Genomic DNA, 23,225 nt, shown 5'->3' on the forward strand with positions numbered 1-23,225 from the left:
TTATTTAGCTGCTGCTATGCTCGGAATGTGTCCCCCCTCCCCTACATTTATATGTTGAAATCCTAGTGCCCATTGTATGGTATTAGGAGGTGGGGCCTCTGGGAGGTGATGAGGTCATAGGGAGGGAGCCCTCAGAAAAGGGATTAGTGTCTTAGAAGAGGTCCTGGAGAAGCCTCCCGGGCTCCTTTTGCCATGTGAGGATAAGGAGAAATCTGCCACCCAGGAGAGCCCTCACCCAGCTAGGCCAGCACTCTGATCTCACGCTTCCAGCCTCCAGCACCATGAGAAAGAAGTTTCTGTGGTTTACAGCCACCCAGTCTGTGGTATTTTGTGATAGCTGACTGAACGGACTCAGACACTCCCACTGGGCACATTTTACAGATGCTACAGCCTTTACTCATCGCCGCAGATCTGGGAGGCAGGTGTGGTTCCCATTCACACATGAGAATACTGAGGCTGGGTGAGACGAGGTAGGACCCCGGAGCCAAGTAGCCTAAGTAGTACAGGCAAGTGGGCGAGAAGGCACTGTGCCCTCAGGTCTCTCGTTGGTTTGAGGAGATATTTGTAAAACACAAAGCCCCTTAGGATACAGGCTTCTATTAGCAGAAAAAAACAGGAGTAACTTTCTAATTATTTTTCTATATTTTCTTCCCGGAATTTGCAAATCTCAGATATTGCTCGGGTGTCATTGATTATGAATTTTTTGGCAGGAGAAAATTGTTCGAGTCACATTCCAAGGATTGGGGGAACTTCTCCATCTGTTCTCTTTGAACCAAAAGGATCCTGATAAGATGTACAAATAGCTGAAGAAGAAAGTGTGGTTTTCATTTAAAAAGCACGCATACATGGAAAAGCTGATGAAGAGTGCCTCATATCTCCATCACATCATTGGCTGACTAGACAATTTATAATCAGGAGGGAAAAATAAAACCATCCCATAGATGGAAATTTCAGCTGAAACGGACACCCCTGTCCAAATAGCAAATCAGTGCAGAATCGAAAAATTCTAATTTTACAATTCACAGATGCTTCCAATTAGAACAGGGAAGGTTAATGTGGTTTCAGCTGTTACTTGAAAATACTAAAATGTGCCAAGAAAACTCAGAGTTGGTACAAAGGAGTTTCTTTTTCTACTGAAATATTTACTCCTCCAAAAATAATAATCACAGAGGCTTCAGGGCCCCTTTTTCCTGAGAAGTCACACTTAACACTCTTCACTTTCTTTTATGGTCGTGAACATGGCACAGACCCACACATGCCTCCACTTTACAAAACAAACAAACATCTTCCTGCCGTCTAGAAGCACGCTAGTTAATCTGGGTCTCTGGGCAGTATGTGTTTAGGAACATGACTCTGTTCTAACATGAACTTCTGATTTATCCAAGCAAATAATCATCAAACCTGAGAGTCTGAAATTGCTATTCCTCTGACTCAGAGGCCCTGCCAGTGGGCTGCTTGTTTACAGGTATGTGCAAGATAGGGAGGCAAAAAACATCCTATGTGTTTGTTTTTCCAAAGCAGGTTTGAGAAGTAGTCACACAAAGTTTTTCCCACTGAGTCAAACATTTCTGTGGCCTTTGAGAAATGGCCTAGGAGCTCAGAACCCCATCAAGATCCACTGAAACACATCAGCCCCTAGGCCAAGGATGAGCTGAAATTGCAAAAGCTCGCATCCATTTTATGCTAGCATTTACGAGACAATTCTATGAGCAGGCATCTGCATCCTATCTTGAAGCAATTTGTAAGCGGAAGACTCTGCCCACTTTCATTTATTATATAAACGTTTCTAGAGCTATCAGCGCATATTAGTCATGAAAGCTGGAATTTAATAAAGGAGAACAGAATGCAGTTTTCAAGAGGACAAAAGTTCACTGGGAAAACATTTGTACAAACCTCAGGGACCCTGATCCCTGGAAGCACATGTAAGAGACAGTTTAAGTGCCTGGAACCAAATGTCTGAAAGGGCCACTCATCAGGAGTAATGGGATGGGGGGTGGGGAGACATCTGACTTGACTTGTCCTACTGACCAAGTGTAGCCTCCCAACCATAAATGTCTTTAAAGGAAGAAGTCTCAGAAAAATCAAGATCATGAATGTTCAAGGACAAGAAAGTATTTACTTTGAAATGACTGGGGAAAGATGCATACTTCTCTGGTTAGAAGTAAGTCCCAACTGGATCCACTCAACTCAAAACACCAGGGTAACAGTGAAGCTCAAGAGCAGAGGCTCAGACAGACATAGACTCCAGTCTCAAGTCTTCTGGTTAGTAGCTCAGTGACCTTGACAAATGACTACCTTTGAGCCTCAGTTTCCTCATCTGTAAAATAGGGATAATGAAACGTTTCTAATAAAGTTATATATGACAATTAAAAGAAAAACTATACAGAAAAAGTACAATGCCTGGCACATTTGGTCAGTGCTCAATACATGGAAGCTATTTTTCCTATTATTCCATGTAAACTAGCCTAGGGAATCCTTTGCATCCCAGGCTTACTATTAGTAGAAGAATGTAATGAGTAAGGCTAAGAAAAGCTGACTTGATCTGATTTATGTAGGTATGAGCTATATGCTTGCAATAAAACCCCAAACTATTAGATGACAGAAATATTTAATGGGGATCTTCATCTGTTCAGGAGACTGTGATAATATTGATGACACTATGAATAATTTTTACTGTTATGCTGAAAAACATAGCAGGTCCAGTCTGTCTGTCTTTCTTCCTTCCTTCCTTTCTTTCTTTTCCTTCCTTCCTTCCTTCAGATTTTATTTGTCAGAGAGGGAGAGAAAGAGAGTGCACAAGCAGGGAGAGTGGCAGGCAGAGGGAGAAGCAGGCTTCCCGCTGAGCAGGGAGCCCGATGCGGGGCTTGATCCCAGGATCCTGGGATCACGACCTGAACCGAAGGCAGATGCTTAACAACTGAGCCATCCAGGCGTCCCCCAGTCTTTCTTTTCTATTGGCTTGTGTGAGGTGAAGCACTCATTCATGAACTATTTCAACAATTACTTATTAGACCCCCCTATGTAACAAGCACTGTTCTAGGCACTTGGGATATTTATTTCAATTAACAAAACAGGCAAAAATTCCTGCCTTTATGGGGCTCATATGTAGTCATTCATTCAATATAGGGAACTGCCATGCCAGGAGTGACAGAAAGGGAAAGGACAAAGACACAGAGATGAGTTAAGACACATGGTCTGATAACCTTCCTGCCTGGTAAAGCAGATCTGTAAATAACCACTGAATAATAATGTAATAAGTTCATTAACAGAGTATTAGCAGAAGCCACTGTGCACAGATGGAGGAGCAAAACATTCTGCCGTGAGGGAGGGAGGAGAGTGACAAAGGAGGTGGCAAGAGATGAAGATATCAGGGCTGGGTTTTAAAGGGTAGGTGGGAGTCAGGCCCGGGGTGAGGGCATCAGACAAAGGGAAAACTCCTGGTTTCTGTCAATTAATGAAGCATTTGGCAAAATGTAAGGTTAAAAGAAAGTGCACTATATTAACTAAAGTAGCTTATTATTGTTTTGTTTTTAAATTAGGACTAAGTAGGAAAGAGCCTTTATTTTCCCTAAGTTTTCCCATCAGGTGAGAACAGCTGAGTCTGCTCCAACTTGATCTCTGATGCTCTGTGTTTACCCAGAGCAGAGTTTATGAAAATAGGGTCCATAAGATGCCAGTGTACTTCATAATAAACTTCCTGGGGGGGACAATGAGCTGTGGGAAATTTCACAATGGAGATCCTTGGGCCCCACTCCTGACAGAGTGAATCAGAATCTTGGGAAAGAAAGTTGGAGGCTGTAATTTGTAGTAAGTGGACTTTTATAGAAGTCTTAAACCACCGGCCTCCGTAGAGGTTTTACCTCCCAGTCTGATAATCAGAATAACTTAATTGCGTATTTATCTTAATTATTCTAGCCAGCACCTTACCTAAGTGTGTTCTACTATTACTCAAATTCAAATTTCCTGCACCATCTTTGTCTAGAAAGAAAAAAGTTTCTCTGTTCCTCACCACTCTGTTCCTCCCACCCCCATTTGATTAAAGGAGGTTCACTCCAGCTGCATCTGTTCTTTGGGTCAGTAGAAACGTTACCATGACAACCTGACATCTCCATCCCTGCCCAGGCGGCACACAGGAAGTGCTGACTGGCTCCTGCAGGGGAGCCCGCATTGGCCAGAAAGTGAAACCTACTGTATCGCATTTGTGATGAGGACTGGACATGGTTATTAATCCTCTGGAACCCAAGATTCTGGAAATGTAGGTCATAATTGCATTCCATTCTTTTTTTTTTTTTTTTAAGATTTTATTTATTTATTTGAGAGAGAGCATGCTAGACAGAGAGTGTGCTAGAGTGTGCAAGCACGAAAAGGGGGGAGGGGCAGAAGGAGAAGCAGGCTGCCCCCTGAGCAGGGAGCCAGACACAGGGCTCCATCCTGGGACCCTCGGATCATGACCTGAGCCAAAGGCAGACATTTAGCCAACTGAGGCACCCAGGCGCCCCACATTCCACTCTAGCTTTTGATTTCTTCCCAACTGATAGGCCTAGATTGGTGGATAAAGTTATTTTGCAAAGAAGGGGATAAATTCTATTCTTTAATCATCCCAGTAACATAGAAACTCTGCAATTACTTTTATCTCCCCAGCTTAGCTTTTACATTCTGTTAAATTCCAGAAACACTTAGCCTGGCACTTATTGAGCGCTACTCTGTCCCAGGTCCTGGAAGGCCTACCTGCTGAAGATTCTTAAAGGAATCAAATAATCTTTTACATTAATGTTAAATTTTAAGACACTAAGCATTTTAAACAAAATTAATAGAGTTAAAGATCTTTGTTTTTAAGGAGTCATTAGCAATAGAATCTCACTCATCTAGGATTCTTTTTTCGTGAAGATTTATTTATTTTAGAGAGAAAGAGCATAGGGGGAGGGGCAGAGGGAGAGGGACAAGCAGACCCCCTGCTGAGTGGGGAGACCCATGATTGGGGGTTCGATCCCACAACCCTGAGATCATGACCTGAGCCAAAACCAAGAGTCAGATGCTTAGCTGACTGAGCCCCTCAGTCAGGCGCCCCTCATCTAGGATTCTATTAGAAGTCATCAGGAAAATGAGACTGCAAGTTTCTTCTATCACTGCTCCTATTCTGTTGATCCTCCATACACCTTCCTTCCATCCAACAAGGCCATATGCCAGGCTCTGTGCTGGGTGCTGGGTGTCTAATGGTAAGCTAAACACACATGGCTCCTGCCCATCACAAGCTTACCGTCCAGAAGTGGGAAGAGTCCTGGATGGCAAATAGAAACAGTTCAGTTCTACCTCTTACTATTTGTACAGCCTAGGGAAGTCAACCTTAGGAATCCCCCATTTCCTCAAGTGAAAGGGGCTGCCCTGTTTCACAGAGCAGCTGGTGGGACTGTATGTTAATTCATTCTAAAACTTCAAACTACTTTATACATATAAGTAATAATTATGAATTAAGCTTGATTCAAATGATGGGGGGACATCTATCTCTAGACCTGAGTTCTAGTCCTACCATTTCCCCTGACTTGTACCCCTGGGCCTTTGTTTGAGCTGGTTGATGTCCAGCTGCAGGACCCTCTCACTGTGTATAGCTGCACAGGGAGGTGAACCTACAGCATCGCAGACAGAGCCCAGGCTGGCTTCAGAGCTAATCAGTTTCGCCTCCTCACAGACAGGGCTCCAGCTGCGGCTTCCTGAAGAGATGGCAACTCTTTTCAAAGTCCTCTTAAGAGGCCAGTGCCTCCGCCTGTCTTGGAACCCAGAGTGGAGTGCTGGCTGGGATTTTTGGGGAATGGGCTGCCGGTGGCACACAGATAACATCTGTGCTTCTAAAATTGGAGTCATCTACTATCCCGACACCAGCTCAAGGAGGGTCATGGGGGCAGGAGCCGTGAAGCGTTTGGCGTGTCCTTGCTGCCTGCCTAAAAGGCTCTGTCCGTGCAGGTGTGCAGGACCTGCCGAGGTGCAAGCTCTGGCTCTCTCCCTGCTGTGCTCTAACAGGGCACCGTGAGACGGTACCGCCCAGCGGACTCAGGCCGAGCTGACGCACGTGGGGCTCCTGCAGACACCTGCCTCGGACGCCACTCAGTCTACGGAACGTGTTGGCTTTGCCCCTGTTGTTTGGGGGCGGGGGGTGTGAATTATTTGTGGACCCGTGATTCAGAAATGCCAAGTTTCAGCAATGCAGGATGAGAAGGAGTTCCAATGAGGAAGGAGGGGGAGGCGTTGGAATAGGACGGACTTGGGTTTGAACCCTGCCACTCACTAGCCCGATGGCTCTAGGCAAGTCCCCCATGACCTCCGAACCTGTGTGACATGGGGACAATCATGGCTTCTGACCTCTCAGGACTTGTGAGAGTCAGAGACAATAAAGGTACCATGATCGTCACCGTACTGGCCACTCAGTGAAAGGCAGCGGAGGTGGTGGTCGTCACCCAGCTTGAGCGTCCATTTCTGGAGCCCATCTCAACTTTCCACGACGCCATTATGCCCCGACACCCTCGGATCCGACAGTTCTCCCTTCACCGCCCCATCCACCAGCATCCGAGAGCTGCAGGGTCCTCTTCCTCACCTTCATCTCCACATCTAGGAGCCTCTCTGCCTCTGCTCTCCTGGTGCTTCCATAAAGACAACAGTGCCCTGTGGCCTCTCCTCTTGAGTCCTCAAGAATTATCCTTTTAGGAAAACATTTTTGTTACAGTCCCCCACTCAGAAGTGCACCATGATCTCAGACTAATGGAATCCCAACCCCGCCCTCCGCCTCACAGCAGCCCTACCTCCCCCAGCCCGACGGCGGCGTGAGCTCCTCACACCCCCTGCACGGGCTGCGGGCCGGGCCTGGTAAGCCCTCCGGCCAGACATACTCAGTCACCAGAGGGAAGAGGCTCGTGAAGGACGCGCAGGCAGCAGTGAGGGTATATGCTCTGGAGCCTGAGCGGCTCTCCCGTGTACTAGACGTGTAACCTTTTGTAGTTACTTCAACGTGCAGTGCCTCAGTTTCCCTTTTCATGAAAATGGGCCTAATAGTATTACTTACCACAGAGAGATGCCGTGGGGCCTAAATGGGTGAAGCACCTAGAAGAGTGCCTGGTGCATCGGAAGTTCTGAATAAACCAACGTGAGCTGCTGCTATGTGACAGAGGTGACTCAAGCATCCCCTCAGGAAGAGACACTGCTTTCAGCGGCAGGCAACACAAAACTGACTCAACTGACTGGAAAGAGGAACTTCATTTCATATAACAAGAAGTCCAGGGGAAGGCAGCTCCAGGATTTGTTTATTTAGTGGCTCAACAATGTCACCAAGGACACAGGTTGCCTGCATTACCATTTGAGTCTGGCCTGGTCCCTGGGCTGTTTTCTTCACGACTATAGGATGATCATCACAGTTCCATGCGTCCCACACAGACATGAAAATGTCCCGGGAAGAAGGAGCTCTCTTGGGACAAGAAACACCTTCCCAGAAGTCCTCGGGCAGACTACCATCCCCTCTCTTTGTCCAGAACTGTCACTGGCCAAAGGACTTAACTATGATTGGCCAGGATTATTTAGGACCCACTGCTTGGTGCTGGGAAAGACCAAGACTTCCTCAAAGCACATGGCCATTTGGGGAAAGAAAGATCACTGACAAAACAAAACATGACCAGGGTTTTGTGAAGGAGGAAGGGGCAACCTGGGGTGTCTTCTGCATTCCCGGTCCTGAGGGTCTGTGATTCCTGGCTTGTTCCAGACACGTGTCTTACTTATGCAGTTCTTCCTGCTTGGAGCTCATCCACTAAATCTTTGCATGCCAGGGACTGTACTGGGCCACCTTCCCAAGGGGAATCAAAATCCGTTTTTTAAGGTTAAGATCAAGAACCAACAATTCAGTGGGGAGAATTCTCACCACAATGAATTACCAGCATACTTTCAGAGTAAACTAGACAATCCCCACCACACTTTACTAACTGGCTTATATTACTTTGGAGATGCTCTTCTCAGCTGTCTTGTGAACTCCTCAGGGTCAGAGACCTTGAATAAACTATCTTATTCCATTTGGATCTTCCATGTACTTGATGGTGGCCAACCATAAAGATGGTGCTTAATCAATGCTTGTTAAACCTAATCAGAAGACAGTCTTTAAGTGTTCTCTCTGGCTAAGTGCCTGCAGGTACTATGCTTAGCACCTTGGGAGACACAGAGAAGAACAAACCACAGTTCATTTCCCTCCTGAAGCTTGGGGTTTAGGAGAGGAGCTCATCTGATAAGTGCTGTCAAGCTGGAGAAGTCTGTCTTGCACCACCCACATTATTTTTTGTTCTTTTGGCTTTTTCACTTGTTCCCCTCCAGTAACCTCTGGACAATGTTGAGATAACACGGGGGCACCATGCCGGAGCCTTGTTTCCATCTGCAGCATCCCAGACGGAATCTTCTTGACCTATTCCTTCCCATCCCTCTCCCATTCACACAAAACCTATCCTTCCTCCCAGTCTCTCTTTTTTTGTTTAAGATTTATTTATTTATTTATTTGAGAGAGAGAGCGGGGTGGGGGGATGGGCAGAGGAGGGAGAGGGAGAGAAATCCTCAAGCAGACTCTCTGCTGAGCTCAGAGCCAGATTCAGGGCTCTATCCCAGGACCCTGAGATCATGACCTGAGCCAAAATCAAGAGTCAGATGCTTAACCCTTTGAGCCACCCAGGTGCCCACAATCTCTATGGTTTTAGGAAATTCTGGTTTAATATTAGTCTCTAAGAAACCAGTTCATTGATAAAGTTTTCAATGTTACCCCTCCAGGGCACATGGAAAATTTGAGGGGACTCCTGTAGGTGCAATGAACCAATCCAAGGATCTGACTATAATAGTGGATTTTAGGAATCTACCAGCTGGTGATGGAGTTCTTTTCTGGCAAGGCAGAAATTCACTCTTCTTCAAGAAATTCTATGCCAATGATCCTTTATTCTTCGTCTAGTCCGGAGCCTTTCAAAATATTTGCACTGTTGGCAGCATCTCTTCAGAAGCCATTCCCTTTGGACTAAACTTAGCATAAGCAAACCCAAGGAAGTATCTGTCATGCATTTTACAGGTTAATGAGAGATCAAGGTTATTTGAGGAAAGGTCTACTCAACTCCTGCCTGTATGTACGTATTTCCTTCTCAGTAAGGAAATTCTCCCACGTCTATTCTTTTGATCACCATGGCTGGGATTGCCAGGGACAAAGGAGGAAAAGGACAGAGTCAGATAAAAAAGAAACAAAAATCAGTTTGTTTAAATTGCCAGGGAAATCTGCTTTTGGCTAAAGGAAGTCAAACCCAGAACATCCTGTTCTAGTTAATAAAGCTCATTTTCTTCCAGCTTGAGCAGAAAAATAGAATCTCTGCATCTTTGCGGGGCAGCTCAACCTTTCCCACCTTCACTTGCAGCTCCTACACCCAAACTCATGGATGGCTGAGGGGTTCCTCTGAATGGTCCTCCCTAAACAGCAGGATGCTCCTTCTGGATGCTAAGGTCCCAGGCAGATCACAGGCAGTTAAGTACAAACTCACTTTTTTTTAAATGTAAATCTTCAAACTTCCTCTACAAAAGAGAAAGCCAATTCCCTCAGGCAAGGAAAGCAGTGTAATTCAGACACAAGAGTAAATGATCCTTCTCTCTTCTGTATCTCTCTGTTCCAGAGTGTTTCACTGATGTGGGATCCAGACACATTTAACTTGCTTCATGTGACATTCGTGTCAAGTAAGTGCTGAACCACCTCATGCTTTGGAAGGACTCCTCGTGGCACTTCCTTAGCTCTCTTCCAGCATCAATTCCCAAGCACGGAAGAACCCATGACAGACCCTGGATGGCCCAGCTGGTCTGCCTGAGAAGGGCCTGTATGTAAGTCAGAGCTCTCAGCAAAATGACACTTCTGCAGATAAGCCTGCAAGCTTTTTCTTGTCAGAAAATGAAAAGTATGTGTTTTCATCTAATTTACATCTTCCTGCCTTCAATGCCAGACACTCAGAGACAAATGTATAGCCATAGTGCTCTAGTCTGCTCGACACTTACAGACTATAAGGGTTGGAACTGCAAGGAGCCCCCGAGATCCCCTCATAAAATTCTCTCGTTTTATAGATGAGCACATGGAGGCCCAGAGATGGGGAGTGATGTACTGACAGTCACACTGCTAAAACTCTAAAACTGGGATCAAAGCTTACGTCTCATGACTCCTAGCTTTTGCTACCAACGCCCAGCGGGGCCTGGAAGTATCTGCTCCTTCTGCTTCCTTCAGATGGTCTCCATTAAATTTTCAGGGGGCAACTTGTCGCCAGCTTTTCATCCAGTGGCTTTCAAAGTGTGGTTCCTGCCCCAGCAACATCTGGGTCACCTCAAATCTGCGTCTTACTGAGACTCTGGGTATTCTAAAGCAGGCTAATCTGTGATGCCCTACGTTTAACCTGTTCGCCCCACCCACCCAATTCACAAGGGGATCAGGGCACTAATCAGATCCATCTAATTTCACAGCCCCTTTTCAGCTTGGCTCTTCGAGGGACCTAAGGTGGAAGTTCACTTAAGTTACCTCTGGGGAAAGAGTTTATGGTAAGTTTGTGAACAGGAGCTGGAGTGGAAAGCTAGGGACCGGCACTCCCTCCATCTACATCTTCCTCTTGCTCCCACCTACCCTGTTCTCTCTCCACAGATCTGTTTATTTACTTCCTTTTCTTCTCTTCCTTCATAGCTGGCATCTGCTTTTGGTCTACCACGACCCGACTCTAAAGTCGAAACCACAGCATCCTTTTTGCCTTAATTTCTCTTCCTAATTGCAAAATTCTCCCTATGGAACTTCTCCCATTTTTCCATCACATTCCTGACAAGGACTCCAACATTGAGCCAGGCCACGCTGGTCACGTGCTCACTCAAATGCTCGGTCATCTTCGGTCTGATGCATTTTCCTGTCTAATCAACTGCTGACATGGGAGGCGTGTGCAGTTTGGGAGAGGGAGGACTTCGGTGCAGTGACCGAGGCTTCGGGAGGAAACTGGGGGAGGAGGAAGGAAGCACCCGGGGGACTCCTTCCCACCTTCCCCTCCACTAATCCTGTGAATGAGACACGAAGGAACCTGGCAGCAGCTTCAACAGTTAGGCTTGCTGAGGGGTGAGCTGGAGATGGAGGTTCTGTTATATTATGACCTTAATCTTCGATATACTGCCAGGCTGAGGTGGCCTGGAAAATAGGGACGGCAGGTTATCCACCCCAAAAGTCACAGAAATTCCAAGCTGGAAAAACTGTAGGGATCACCCAGCTCAGTGGTTTGTGGCTCGGGCTGCCCATGAGAATCCCTGGCAAGCTTTTGAAAAGGAAAGCTGCCTGGGACCCACCGTGGGGATTCTGCCTTAAAGCTCCCCCATGCTTTTAATGCATGGCAGTCACTGAGAGCTACAGCTCTAACTTGACCCTCTTCGTTTTACAGGTGGGGAAATAGGCTCAGCTACATAATGTGACTGTGGTTCATTTAAAGATCTCCTTTCTAACTTGGTTATAGAGTTTGGGTTAATAGATCCTAAGTGGTTGGAGCTGGAAGAGATCACAGAAGCCATTCAGTCCAACCCCACACTTTGACTTGAGACTAAGGAGCTAAGTGACTTGCCTACAGAGTCAACCAGGAAGCGGGGGGTGAGGGCTCCAAACTACGTCTCCCGACTCCTCACCCAGTGCTCCACGCACCACGCCAGGGCTGCCAGATGAGACGCTAAACAGACCCAGCTGCAGACCGTGGCCTTGCTCTGCTCCAGGGAGCCTTTCCAGCGGCACAGCTGAAACAGGTTGGCAGAGAAACCTGGTGTAACTGGATGGGGCGCAGGCTTGGCCCAAGGAATCAGCACTTTGGTGCCCTGAGGATGGGGAGGAGGCAACCGGTCTGATGACACTAAGCCTTGCTTTCTGTCTGCCTCCCAATTACGCTGGGAGTGTGTGCATCTGGTCCCAATCAGCTGACCGCTGGGCTGGAGTCCACATGATGATGGGCTCAAAGGCTGTCCCTGGGTGTCGGGGCTCTTCTGACGTTTGCTGATGTAAGGTTGTGTTTGTTTTCCAGAGGGGCTTTAAGTCAAGATGTTGGTGCCCACTGGTCCCATGTAGGGTTCGAAATGGCTTCAGTAAGCATTTGGGAAGCAGAGGCATGTGGGGATGTTTGTACGTGGGGAGAGGTGATGGAAGTGGGTAGAGAGGGTTGAAGATAAAAAGGTTCCAATGTAAAAACAAAACGGATAAAAGAGTAAATAAAAAGCATGTAGGGATTCAAAAACAAAAGCAGCTTAACAATAACCCACAACCCTCGGGGCAAAAACAAAATGAGGCAATGGCTTAACAGACATAGTGACGGGGAAGCAGGAAGCCCAAGGAGGTGAGTATGAGCCTTAACCACTCCCTTTTTGGCAGTTGGGATGAAGGAGAAGAAGCAATGAAAAAGTCACATCCCTTGAAGCTTGGGAGGAACTGGGCAATGGAGAAAGCACATTCACATACATTTAGCTCATCTGACCTTTACGACATGCCCATGAGGTGGACAGTCCCTGTGATCTGGGCTTGGGGAGGGAGAGTAGCCAAGCTCCAAGGCCATGTGGTTAATGGGGGAGCTGACCCATTCCCTCTGGACTCCAGCCCCAGTGCTCTGTCCACCATGGGATAGAGTGTGTGTGTGTCCGTCATGTATGCAGTCCAGTCATGCAAGGGAACTTACATGAAGGCAGCCATGCAAATGTTTATCTCTGAGGTGTCACCTTGACCAGGGCTACAAACAGCTCAACTGTGAATGCAGGAGAAGCACAGGAAACGGGTGCTTGGTCAGCTGTGACGTCTTAGACAAGTTAGCCTTAGTTTTGCTCTGGGCTCAGGGATAAAGGACCTGAAGTACCTAGCTGAGGGCCCGCCACGAGCATCATAAGCATTCCATAGATGGTAGCCATTACTGTCCCGTAAACATATCACTGAGTTTGCAGGTAAGGAACACAACAGCCTGGTTCAGGGCCCAGGGCTGCTTTGTCCAAATCCAAACCTGACTTCAGGTGTGTTCCACAGAGTCTCCGCCCAGTGAGGCCAAGGCCCACTTCCTACCCTCGATTCTCCCACTCACCACAGCCTCTAGGTCTGCCCCTGTCTCTGCCAACAGGTTTGCCCGGTGGGCACAAGTACAGATCATTTCAGGTCTGCGTCCAACAAGAGAGTATGGTGGCACTTTAGAGGACAGAGCTGCCTTCCGCCAGGTCACAGTTTAGACTCTTGGGGAGGGTGACTCAGAGTCAGATGACAGAGCCTGGGGCTGGTGGCTTGGGAAGGTCACAGCTGCAGATCTCTCAGGAGGGCTGGGTCCTTTACACATGGAATCTCCCTGAATCCTCACAAGCAGCCACATGAATGGGCATCACTCCCATTTCACACATGAGGAGACCGAGGGGGTGCTAAATCATCAAAAGTCATTGGAAACTGGGATTCAAGGCCAAGTCTGCCTGGCTTCAAAGTCCGTGCTCCTACTACCCACAACGTAGCCCTCATCACCCATACAGGTGGGACCCCCACACAGAGGCTGGGAAATGTTAGGTTTCCAGGGATGTGCACATCTCTCAGAGCCCAAGAGGATGAAAGTGAAGACAAGGTTTAAGCTTGGGAGGAAATGGACAATGGAGAAAGCACGTTCACACACATTTAGCTCACTTGACCTTTACGACATGCCCACAAGGTGGACAGTTCCTGTGATCCAGGGTTGACCAGGTTGGTCAAGATGGAGGTGCCTGGGGGAAGGGAGGGTATTCCCTCTCACTGGACAGCAGTCTACACCCCTGCAGCCCCTCCTTAGCTGAGTTGTATTTTGGACTCCTGCCTGGCCTTACTCGGGGCTTGCTCCTCTTCTGAGTCACATGTTAACAACATTCAAGGCCACTGCTTCAAGCCAGGCTATGCAGGGTTGATGGCCCATGGAGGCACATGCAGAGGGTGTGCCAAGGGAGAGGCAGGAAGGGGCAGGGGAGGCTCCACAGAGCCCAGAACCTTCTGCTGTGTTTGTCTGCCCGGGGATATTCAGGTGCCCCTGAGATAGTCTAGCATCTCCCTCAAGGTTGTGAGGTGATGCAGAGCCCCAGGCACGCTGGGAGTTTAATTTTAGCATCAGCTGGACCTAATTAGTTAGTTTGGAGGGGGGCAGGCCCTTTCACAGAGGACTCCATTGTTCCTGGGAACCTGGCAGGAGTGTTTATCATTTCAGAAACCCAGAGGAGCTAGCATTCTCCCTCTTGGCCTTGGGGCTGTCCTCCTTTCAGATGCTAATCCATAAAGCCACTCCAAGCCAGGCCTCAGAGGAAGCTCAGGGCTGAGGTGGAGCCCAAACTCTCAATTCATTCAAGAGCAAGGCAGGTGTGGAATCAACACCTGGAAAGCAGCCAAATGGAAACCTGGAGCAACAGCTCAGAATGTCACATGTCAAATAGTTTAATTGGGTAATCATCTGAAGGAGGGTTTGTGCAAAACCTGCGGGAAGTCTGTACCAGGAGTGTGAGGGAAGAATCCAAGAATACAGTTCAGTCTGCCTATGCCTGCCTCAGCCCCACACAGCCCGGGGCCCAGGACCTGGCTGGATCATTCTCTCCCAAGAGAGGCTCAGGAAACAGGATCTAGTGATCCCCACCTTAAGAGCTCTGGGCAAGCAAGCATTCCTGGAGCCGCAAGGGCACCCAGCCTGAAATGCCCACCAAATGTGACCAGTCCCAGACCACAGCAGGCAGTGGAGTGCAGTGGTACCTGTCCACATTCTGGTTCATGCTGCATGGGTTTGAGTGCTGGCTTTGCTGGGGGTGAGCTGTGTGACTTTGGGCAAGTCATTTCTCTGTGCCTCAGTTTTCCCCATCTACAAATGGGATGATAGTAGTACCCACCTCTTAGGGGGATTGTGATAATTAAATGAGCTCATACATATAAAGATCTTAGGATTGTACCTGGCCTTCAGCAAACAGTTATGCATCGTGATTATTACCCTTTTCTCCTGCTCTGGGTCAACTGCAGGTCTCCTGCTGGGATGATGGCATGCTTGTTTTCCATACTATGTGTCCAGCTTCTATACTACTCTGACTGTACCCACTCAGGGCTGACCTGGTTCTCTGGGCTTAAGTTGGTGGCAGGGCCCTGTTTCCACCTATATGAACCCCCCACTCGGCCACCACGTCCCTCTCCTTTGCTGACCCATCGAAGAACTGCCAATGGGGCCTGAACCCAAATGACACGGCTCCCCATGATTCCAACCCCCTGGGCTGGTGGGAAGGATACCAAGCACTTTCCTCTTTTTGGGCAGAGCCACTGGCCAATTCTCCTGTCTCTCTATTCTCCCATTTCACCCACGACGAGGTCCCAGAGGCCTTATATTCTAGCAAGGGGAAAGGTGGGTGTGCCTGGATCAACAAATACTTTTGCCTCCATTCTTCACTTTCGTCTTTTATGGCCCAGCTCAAATGTCACGTCTTTGGTGTGGCTTTCCCTGATTCTCGTGGTCAGAATTCTAACATCACAGTTGCTCAACTATGCTCTTGGACAAGTTCCTTTCCTCTGGCTGGAGTTTCCCCATCTGTGAAATGGAGATACTGCTACCAAATGAACCTGACAGGACACTGGGAGGATCCATTATAAGCCAATGGATGTAAAAACCTACCTCCCCTCCCCTCACACTCCTTCCCAGGCACAGGAGATGGGGAGATACCCAAGTGAGCTCACCACACAGGTGTCTACAAAGCCTACAAAACCAAGCCCTTTCCTGGAATGGCCATTCCTCCTTCTTTACCCATGGAATTTCTAGTCAATCTTCCAGGACCAGCTCAAATATCATCTCTTCTGTGAAGCATTCCTACTGCCCCGAGGGAAAATAAATTTCTCTCTTCCATGTACTCCTGTAATTCTTTGTCTCTATTAAATCTCTTATTTTTTTTAACTTTTATCATTATTGCCTGGCTCCTCACTGTGCTGGGGATTTGCTTGAGGTCAAGAACCATATTTCGTTCTTTGGGAGGAATTTCATGATGCCCAGCACGTAGTAGCTCCTCCATAGATGTTCATGAACTCAAGTTCTGTTTTGTGTGCTCCCTGGATTCTAGAGTAGGTTCTGGAGGCAAATCCTGCTGTATATACAGGATCCTGACCCTATTACTGGTTCATGTGGAAACCACAACTGAATCTATAATCTAGTCCATTGAGTCTATGGAGAAGGGCTCCCACACAGCCTGGGAGTGGGATGGCCTTGCATTCCCACTGGATCTCAGCTGCAAGCCGGTAGAGGCGGTGAGCTATGGCTAAAGGACTTCGGGAAACAGCGGGTTCTGGAAAAGCCAAATCGTGTCTATAGTTGAACGTGTGAGTTCATTAAGTGTTCAGTGACTCAATTTTCTTTTTAAAAATTTAATAGCGTCTATGTATAATATGACCCTACATTTAGCAATTCTTCCTTCCTCCTGTAATGGTCACTGAAGGCAATTCGACACTCACATTTATGCCAGGTCCCTTATCCACGCCTCACATTTTATCCCCGCAATGATATTTGAAGTAGGTAGTACTATTCCCTGCATTTCATAAATGTGGAAATTAAGGCTGAGAGAAGATAAGGAGCATGCCCAAGGTCAAGGAGACTAAAACTCAGGGCCGACAGCAAAGATCTAGTTCTTCCTAGTCAGTATGCAATGCTACTTTCTCATCAGAGCGTCAGGTGCTTGCCAAGGACTGGCCTAGTCCACACAAATGGATCTGACGTGTTTCCAGCCCCTCAAGAGATCTGCGTTCTGGTAGAGGAGGCTGGTATACACATAATTAAAAACATGAAGCACAAAAAATATAACTATGGACTAGAAGTATGTGATGAATTGCAAGGGAGCCTGAGGGGGGTGTGAGCAGTTCAGCCTAGGGGGATCAGGGACGGCAGAGAAGCCTAGTCTTGGGTGACTTTATGGCTAGCCACCACTCTGATGGACAGAGAATAACGAGAGGAGAGCACACAGATGTGGGAGGCAGAGAGGACCACATGTATGAAGGGGTGGAGGGCCAGAGTGCCAGGAGTCCTTGGGCATGGGGAACAGATCAGCATTAGCTAGGGCATGGGATTTCTGAGTAGGAGCTGGGCTGTGACAGGCTTGCTTTTGTCAAAATACTGGACTTGTTTCTTTAAGCCTTGGAGGCTGCGGACAGCCTCAGAGGAGGGAAATGAGCTGACCTGCACTGGGCAGGAGGGAGGGTCTGGGAGGATCATTTCTGAGTAGGAACTGGGAGGTAAATAGGGTCCTGCATCCTTCAGAAAGGTACTGTCAGCTCCCAAGGTCTCTGCCAGGACTGGTTTCCAAATGAGAGTAAGAGAAAAGGAGTCTCTTTCCTGTTGAAAGAGCTAGGTTGAAGACCAGAACTGCTCCCGGGCCCCGGTGCAGCGCCCCCCACAGGACTGCAGGAGCATGGCTATTCTGAGTGATGAGGCCGTGTCAGTGTCCACAGCTGCACATCCCCCGCCCCCAGAAGATGAGATCTGACACACCGCCCTCTGCCAAGGGTGATGTGCGGCCAGAAAAGGAAGGAGGGGAACCGGCATCAGTCTCTGGGCTCAGCCTGCAAGGCTCAGCCCAAATGCTGGCTTCAGCACTGGAAGACTGTTTTTCCAAATTAACAAAAGATGTTCGAGATCCATGATTCCATGTTCATCATATAGCAAATGATTTATACACGGAGATTTATAAATTCTATGGAAACATAAATGACACATCTCTGCACAGTATACTGTATCTTTACATGTTCTAACACAGACTAAAACAATGTCCCATAACATATAATAAACACAAGCAACTTTTTTTTTATCGTCAGCATTAGAAATACGTATTGATAATTACCAGGCACCTTGCACTGAGGATTTTTGGAAAATACTCCCATTTTTCCTTTTTTATATATATTTAAAAATATATCTTCTGAACTCATCATGGAAAAAAAAACAAGCAATCTTTTTAGAAAACTGACCCCGAATTCTTTGGCTCTGAAAGAAAATGTAGTGCCAAATTTTTGCCTAATAAAATGACATTTTAAGTGGAATCTGAGTCAAGCCCCAATGAAGGAATGAATACTGGTTCTTTGAGTCAGCAAAAGAATTCAGTCTTTGGTATCCAACACTCCATTATTCATTGGCCTGAATTGGCAAAAGAGCTGTCGGCACTGTGGAGATGCCCAGAAAAGCAGGAGGTGGGAGGTAGGTGGATAATGAGAGAAAAACAATCTGAAATACCTCTCAGGCCAACTTTGAACAACATGTTGGGCATTTATCATCCGGAGGTGGAGGAGCTCCGCTCTCCCCTTGCTAGATACTCTTTCAGCTCATTTCTCTGTGCATGGGGTAATTTCCTGAGCAAGTGCTTAAAATCAAATGTCTTGTCGAGCCTTTGGCTCAGTCAGGCATAGCCTCCAGAGTCCCATTAAGCAAGGCCAGAGGAAAGAATTGGTTCCCCTTTATGAGACAGCCCCTCCCTGAGCCCATGCCCCTGGACGGCTCACCGGGGCCTGCGGAAGGTCAGGCCGTAGTGCTGACAGGCTAGCCCCACGGTGGGAGTGTACACGATGGGCATGAATTTCTCCACGTCTGACGTCAGCACTCGGTAGAACAGCTTCTCATTCCGGTCCTGGAGTGTCATGAGAATGATGTACCTTGGGAAGGGAGACAAGAACCAAGCTGGTCACAGGAGCCCCACAGGTGGCAACATTAAGGGCCCTTGATGCCCAGACCCAGGGCTCCCACTCAGCTGCTCACAATGGCACATTCATAGGCAAATCACCATCTCTCCTCAGCATGGGTCTCATTTTCTATGAAACGAGAATATCATCTGCCTTCTAGTACTTACTCTTACTCATGGCATAGGCACAATTCTAAATATTTTACATTAACTCATTTAAAACTCCCAGAGACGGGCGCCTGGGTGGCTCAGTTGGTTAAGCGACTGCCTTCGGCTCAGGTCATGATCCTGGAGTCCCGGGATCGAGTCCCACATCAGGCTCCCTGCTCAGCGGGGGGTCTGCTGCTCCCTCTGACCCTCTTCCCTCTCGTGCTCTCTGTCTCTCATTCTCTCTCTCAAATAAATAAATAAAATCTTAAAAATAAAATAAAATAAAATAAAACTCCCAGAGACTTGTGAGATAGGTGCTAAAATGCTGGCTATTTTAGAGATAAGCAGACTAAGGCACAGAGAGATGAAATCACTCACCCAGCTCTCATAGCAGAGTAAGGATTTGAACCTAAGCAATCTGACTCTAGAATCTGAACCATGGTGCCAGATGGCTAGTTATGTTATTACTATGTGGACATTGATGAATGACAACAGAATCATAACATGCTGGGGTGGAGTAGGGTCCAGGAAGATACCGAACACACCAGTGGTATATGAACTGGGCTTTCCCACCCCAAGGGGCCGGTTCCTGTCACAACCACAGCTCACAAGTGGCTGAGTACTGCTTGGCATGCTCCAAAAAAATCTCTTTCTCACCTATTATTCCCTGAAGCCTAATATCACTAAGCCAGGAAAAGAGCCTTTCATTCACAGTCCTGAAAATGCAAAAACCCTGGGAGAAAAAAAAACCCAGGGTCTGAAATTCATGATAGGGTGTAGATGACTACTGATATGACACCCTTTCTGGATAACAGTTTAGGAGAGCATGGAGGTACTTGAGCCCTGGCATGGAATGGGGTGGGAGAGTTGTTCCCGTAGGGGAATGATCCCTGGGTGTGGTACCAGGGTCCTGGATTTGAATCCCAGCTCTGTTGTTTCCTAGTTTTGTCACTTTGGGGAAGTCACATGACTTCTTGGGGCCTCAGTCTCTTCTTCCTCCCCAAAGGCACTGGTCCAGAACTAAAAATAGTGTTCAGAAGGAAGGGAGGGTTTCTGCTTAGAACAGACAGCATCTCAGCTCATTACTAGCATGAGCATTCTCTTACTCAGTAGCCATTTGTACACATCTCTTCCCAATTCTGCATTCAGTGATGTCGAATGGTAACCTGAAATCGGTCATGGTTGGGAGTATACGGGCAAATGCTACAAATCAGTGCTCCCTTGGTGTCCCAGAACGAGTTAGTAAACATTTACCAGCGTACCATGACCCTTTATCCAAAAGAAGCTGGGGAGCCTCCTTAGCATTTCCCTGAGCACCTGCTGAAACAAGGGATTCTAGGAATGAGTGGGTTAGAGTAGTCAGCAGAGCATCGGGAGCTAGCTCTCTGGAGCTCCCAGAATCAGGCATGACCCCCCTGCTCCCTGGGCCTGCCACATCTTCCCTGGCATATAAGTAAGGTCTACCTAGCTGAAAAAAAAAACTGGAGAGGTAAGGATTTGGGACTTCTAATTTTGAGGAAAGGGGATTTCACATTAGACTTTAATTCTTTGTAAATTTAACAAAAGAGGAAAGTTCAGGTTGTTCAAAGTTAGAGCATGTGTAATGTTGTCGGTTGAATTCATTGTGTACTTTCTGGTTTGCTCTTCAGGGTACTAGACCTAGTATGAGTGGAATAAACAAGAGGGAAAGAGCATTTGACCTGGGCTGCAGTATGGCCTTGGAGTTAATGGGAGTGATATCCATAGTGTTCAGCCCTTCAGGAATAGAGGGCGGGGCGAATAGGCAGAGGTTTCCTTATCCCCTACCATTTAGAAGCAATGGCTACTGTGGGGGGAGCACAGGAAGGTGGGTGCAGGATCACCCTAACATGCTGCTGAGCTCTACCCCTAGGGGGGCAGCCACACCTTCAACGACCCCAAGTCTTGGCCATTAAGCTCTATAGATATGCAGGGAAACCCATATCCTCCCCCTAAATTTCTGCTGGAGCCCATAGCAAGGTGCCATATTTATTTTACAAGCTTTTGCATAGTGCCTCCTGTTATAAGTTACAGTTACTATGTAAGTGTTCTGAGCATGTTAAAATACTAATGCATTTAAGCCTAATCATAACCCTATGAGTTAGATGCCACTGATAAACTCATGGTACAAATGAGGAATGACCTAGAGAGGCTAAGTAATTTTTGCTATTAAGTGGTAGAATGAGGATTTGAACTTAGTCTGACACTAGAGTCTAGTTTTGTAGCCATTAAGCTCCAATGCCTCCAGCTATGGCAGAGCAGAGCAGTTAAAAGCAGACTCTGGAGCGAACTGTGTTCAAATCCTGGCTGTACCAATTCATAGCCATGTGATCTGGGAGCTCACTACCTTCTTTAGTGAAACTGACAAAGCTGACCCTGTGATCCCTCAGTTGGCTCTTCATGGAATATCCCCCCCTGGGAGAATCCAGAGGGGCGGCAGGGTTATTAACGGTTCCCATAAACCTCTAACATATGACATCCTAGGTCCTTTCCAAGGTGTTGGGGTGCATTTCCGCTTTGCTCCCCCCGCATTCCCTTCATACCAGGGACCTGGGCCATGGACCACTTCCTCGACACACTTGTCCCACTCGCTCCCCTTCTTCCTGCTGAGCGAAATGCCTTCCATGAACCCCACCACTGTTTGCTGAAGCCTTATCAGTGCTTCTCGGGCTGACACGGATACCATCTCCCAGAGGCCCAACCAGATTGCACCTGTTGGAAGCCAGTCTCCCTTCCCAGTTCTGACTGTGCCTCTGTCATAACAAGCCCCATGGCTCAGGGAGACCACCACCCTGTGGAAGGTGGGGCCGGGGCTGGGATCTCTCAGGGCTCTCAGCCTTTCCTACTGGAGAGTACCAGAAAACCCGTGTGCCACAGGAAACACCTGAGCCCGGGGCTTGGGGGGAGAGAGCAGACTCTAGGCACTGACTTGTCCAGGTCGCTCTGCTGCCGCTCGTAGTATCTCATGATCCGCAGAACCTGGACGTCCTGGCTCAGGAAGCAGGGGGGGATCAGGCCGTGGATTCCAAGCTGCAGCCTTTCTTCCAGTGTGAAGGCCATCCCCTGAGAGAACAAGAAAGAAACACACGCACATGAAGGGATATGCGTGAAACTGAGGAACAGAGAGGTCCGGTCAGCAGACAGGCAAAAGTCACTGATTCAACAGTGGGCTCTGCATTCAAATCCCACCTCCGCCAATTAAACAGCTGAGCAATCTTGTGCCAGCTACTTTGACTCTCCTGATCTTCAGCTTCTTCGTGGAAAAAAGTGGGGAAAATATCTGCATTGTCAGCTTTTGGGGGTTAGTTTTTGTTTTTTTAAGATGTGTTTTATTTTTTAGAACAATTTTTGATTTATAGCAAAAATGGGAAGATAGTACAGAGAGTTCCCCTATATCCCCTCATCTAATTTCCCCTATTATTAATATCTTATATTGGTTCAGTACATTCGTGAGAGCTAATGAACCTAAAGTGACACATTATTATTAAGTAAACGCCAGGGTTTATTCAGACTTCCTTAGTTTTTCCCTAAGGCCCTTTTTGTTGTTGTTTTTGCACGATCCCACATTACATTTAGTCACCATGTCTCCTTAGGCTCCTCTGTCCGACAGTTTCTCAGACTTTCCTTGTTTTTGATGACCCTGACAGTCTTGAGGAGTACCATTCATGTATTTCATACAGTACCCTTCTATTGGCATTGGTCTCCTTTTTCTCATGACTCTACTGGGGTTATGGGTTTTTAGAAGGAAGACCACAGAGGTGAAGTGCCATTTTGATCACATCAGATCAAGATCCATACTCTCAACATGATTTATCACTGTTGATACCAATCTTGATCATGACCTTGAATACCGGGCTGGGTCATGCTTGTCAGGAATCTCTGCTGTAAAGTGACTTCTTTTTTTGGAACTCTTCCGCATGGGAGATTTGTCTCTTCTCCCCCATGTATTTTTTATTCAATCACTTATTTATATTAGAATGGACTCATGGGTATTTATTTTATACTTTGGTTTATAAGCCAATACTCCTTTCTTTATTTTGTTACTCAAATTGTTTGTTACTCAGCTTTGGCCACTGGGAGCTCTTTCAGTTGGCTCCTGTATCCCTTTAACATATTCCCTTAATTCCTTCCTCCCTCCGCCTCTCCACTTCCCTCCTTCTACCTCCCTCCCCTCCACCTCCCTCCCTTCCTTCTCTCTCTCCCTCCCTCTCTCTTTCTTTTTTCTTTCTCTCTCTCCCTTCCTTCATTCCTCTTCCTTCCTTTTCTTTCTTTCTTCCTTTCTTCCTTCCTCCCTCCCCTCTTTCTTTCTTTCTTTTTCTTTCTTTCTTTCTTTCTTTCTTTCTTTCTTTCTTTCTTTCTTTCTT

At 47.2% G+C, this 23,225-nt stretch overlaps 1 protein-coding gene across 1 annotated transcript in view; it reads right to left on the reverse strand.

Annotated features, from left to right (window-relative positions):
• ME3 (malic enzyme 3) overlaps window positions 1-23,225 on the reverse strand; it is a 202,317-nt gene that overhangs the window by 95,323 nt on the left and 83,769 nt on the right. The window contains exons 2-3 of the mRNA XM_044919338.1: window positions 21,791-21,924; window positions 18,518-18,667 (exon numbers count right to left, since the gene is read on the reverse strand). Coding sequence (XP_044775273.1) covers window positions 18,518-18,667; window positions 21,791-21,924 — 284 coding nt within the window. The remainder of the gene's footprint in view (window positions 1-18,517; window positions 18,668-21,790; window positions 21,925-23,225) is intronic.

Source organism: Neomonachus schauinslandi, chromosome 11 (assembly GCF_002201575.2).
Source record: "Neomonachus schauinslandi chromosome 11, ASM220157v2, whole genome shotgun sequence".
Classification (NCBI taxonomy): Eukaryota; Metazoa; Chordata; class Mammalia; order Carnivora; family Phocidae; genus Neomonachus; species Neomonachus schauinslandi.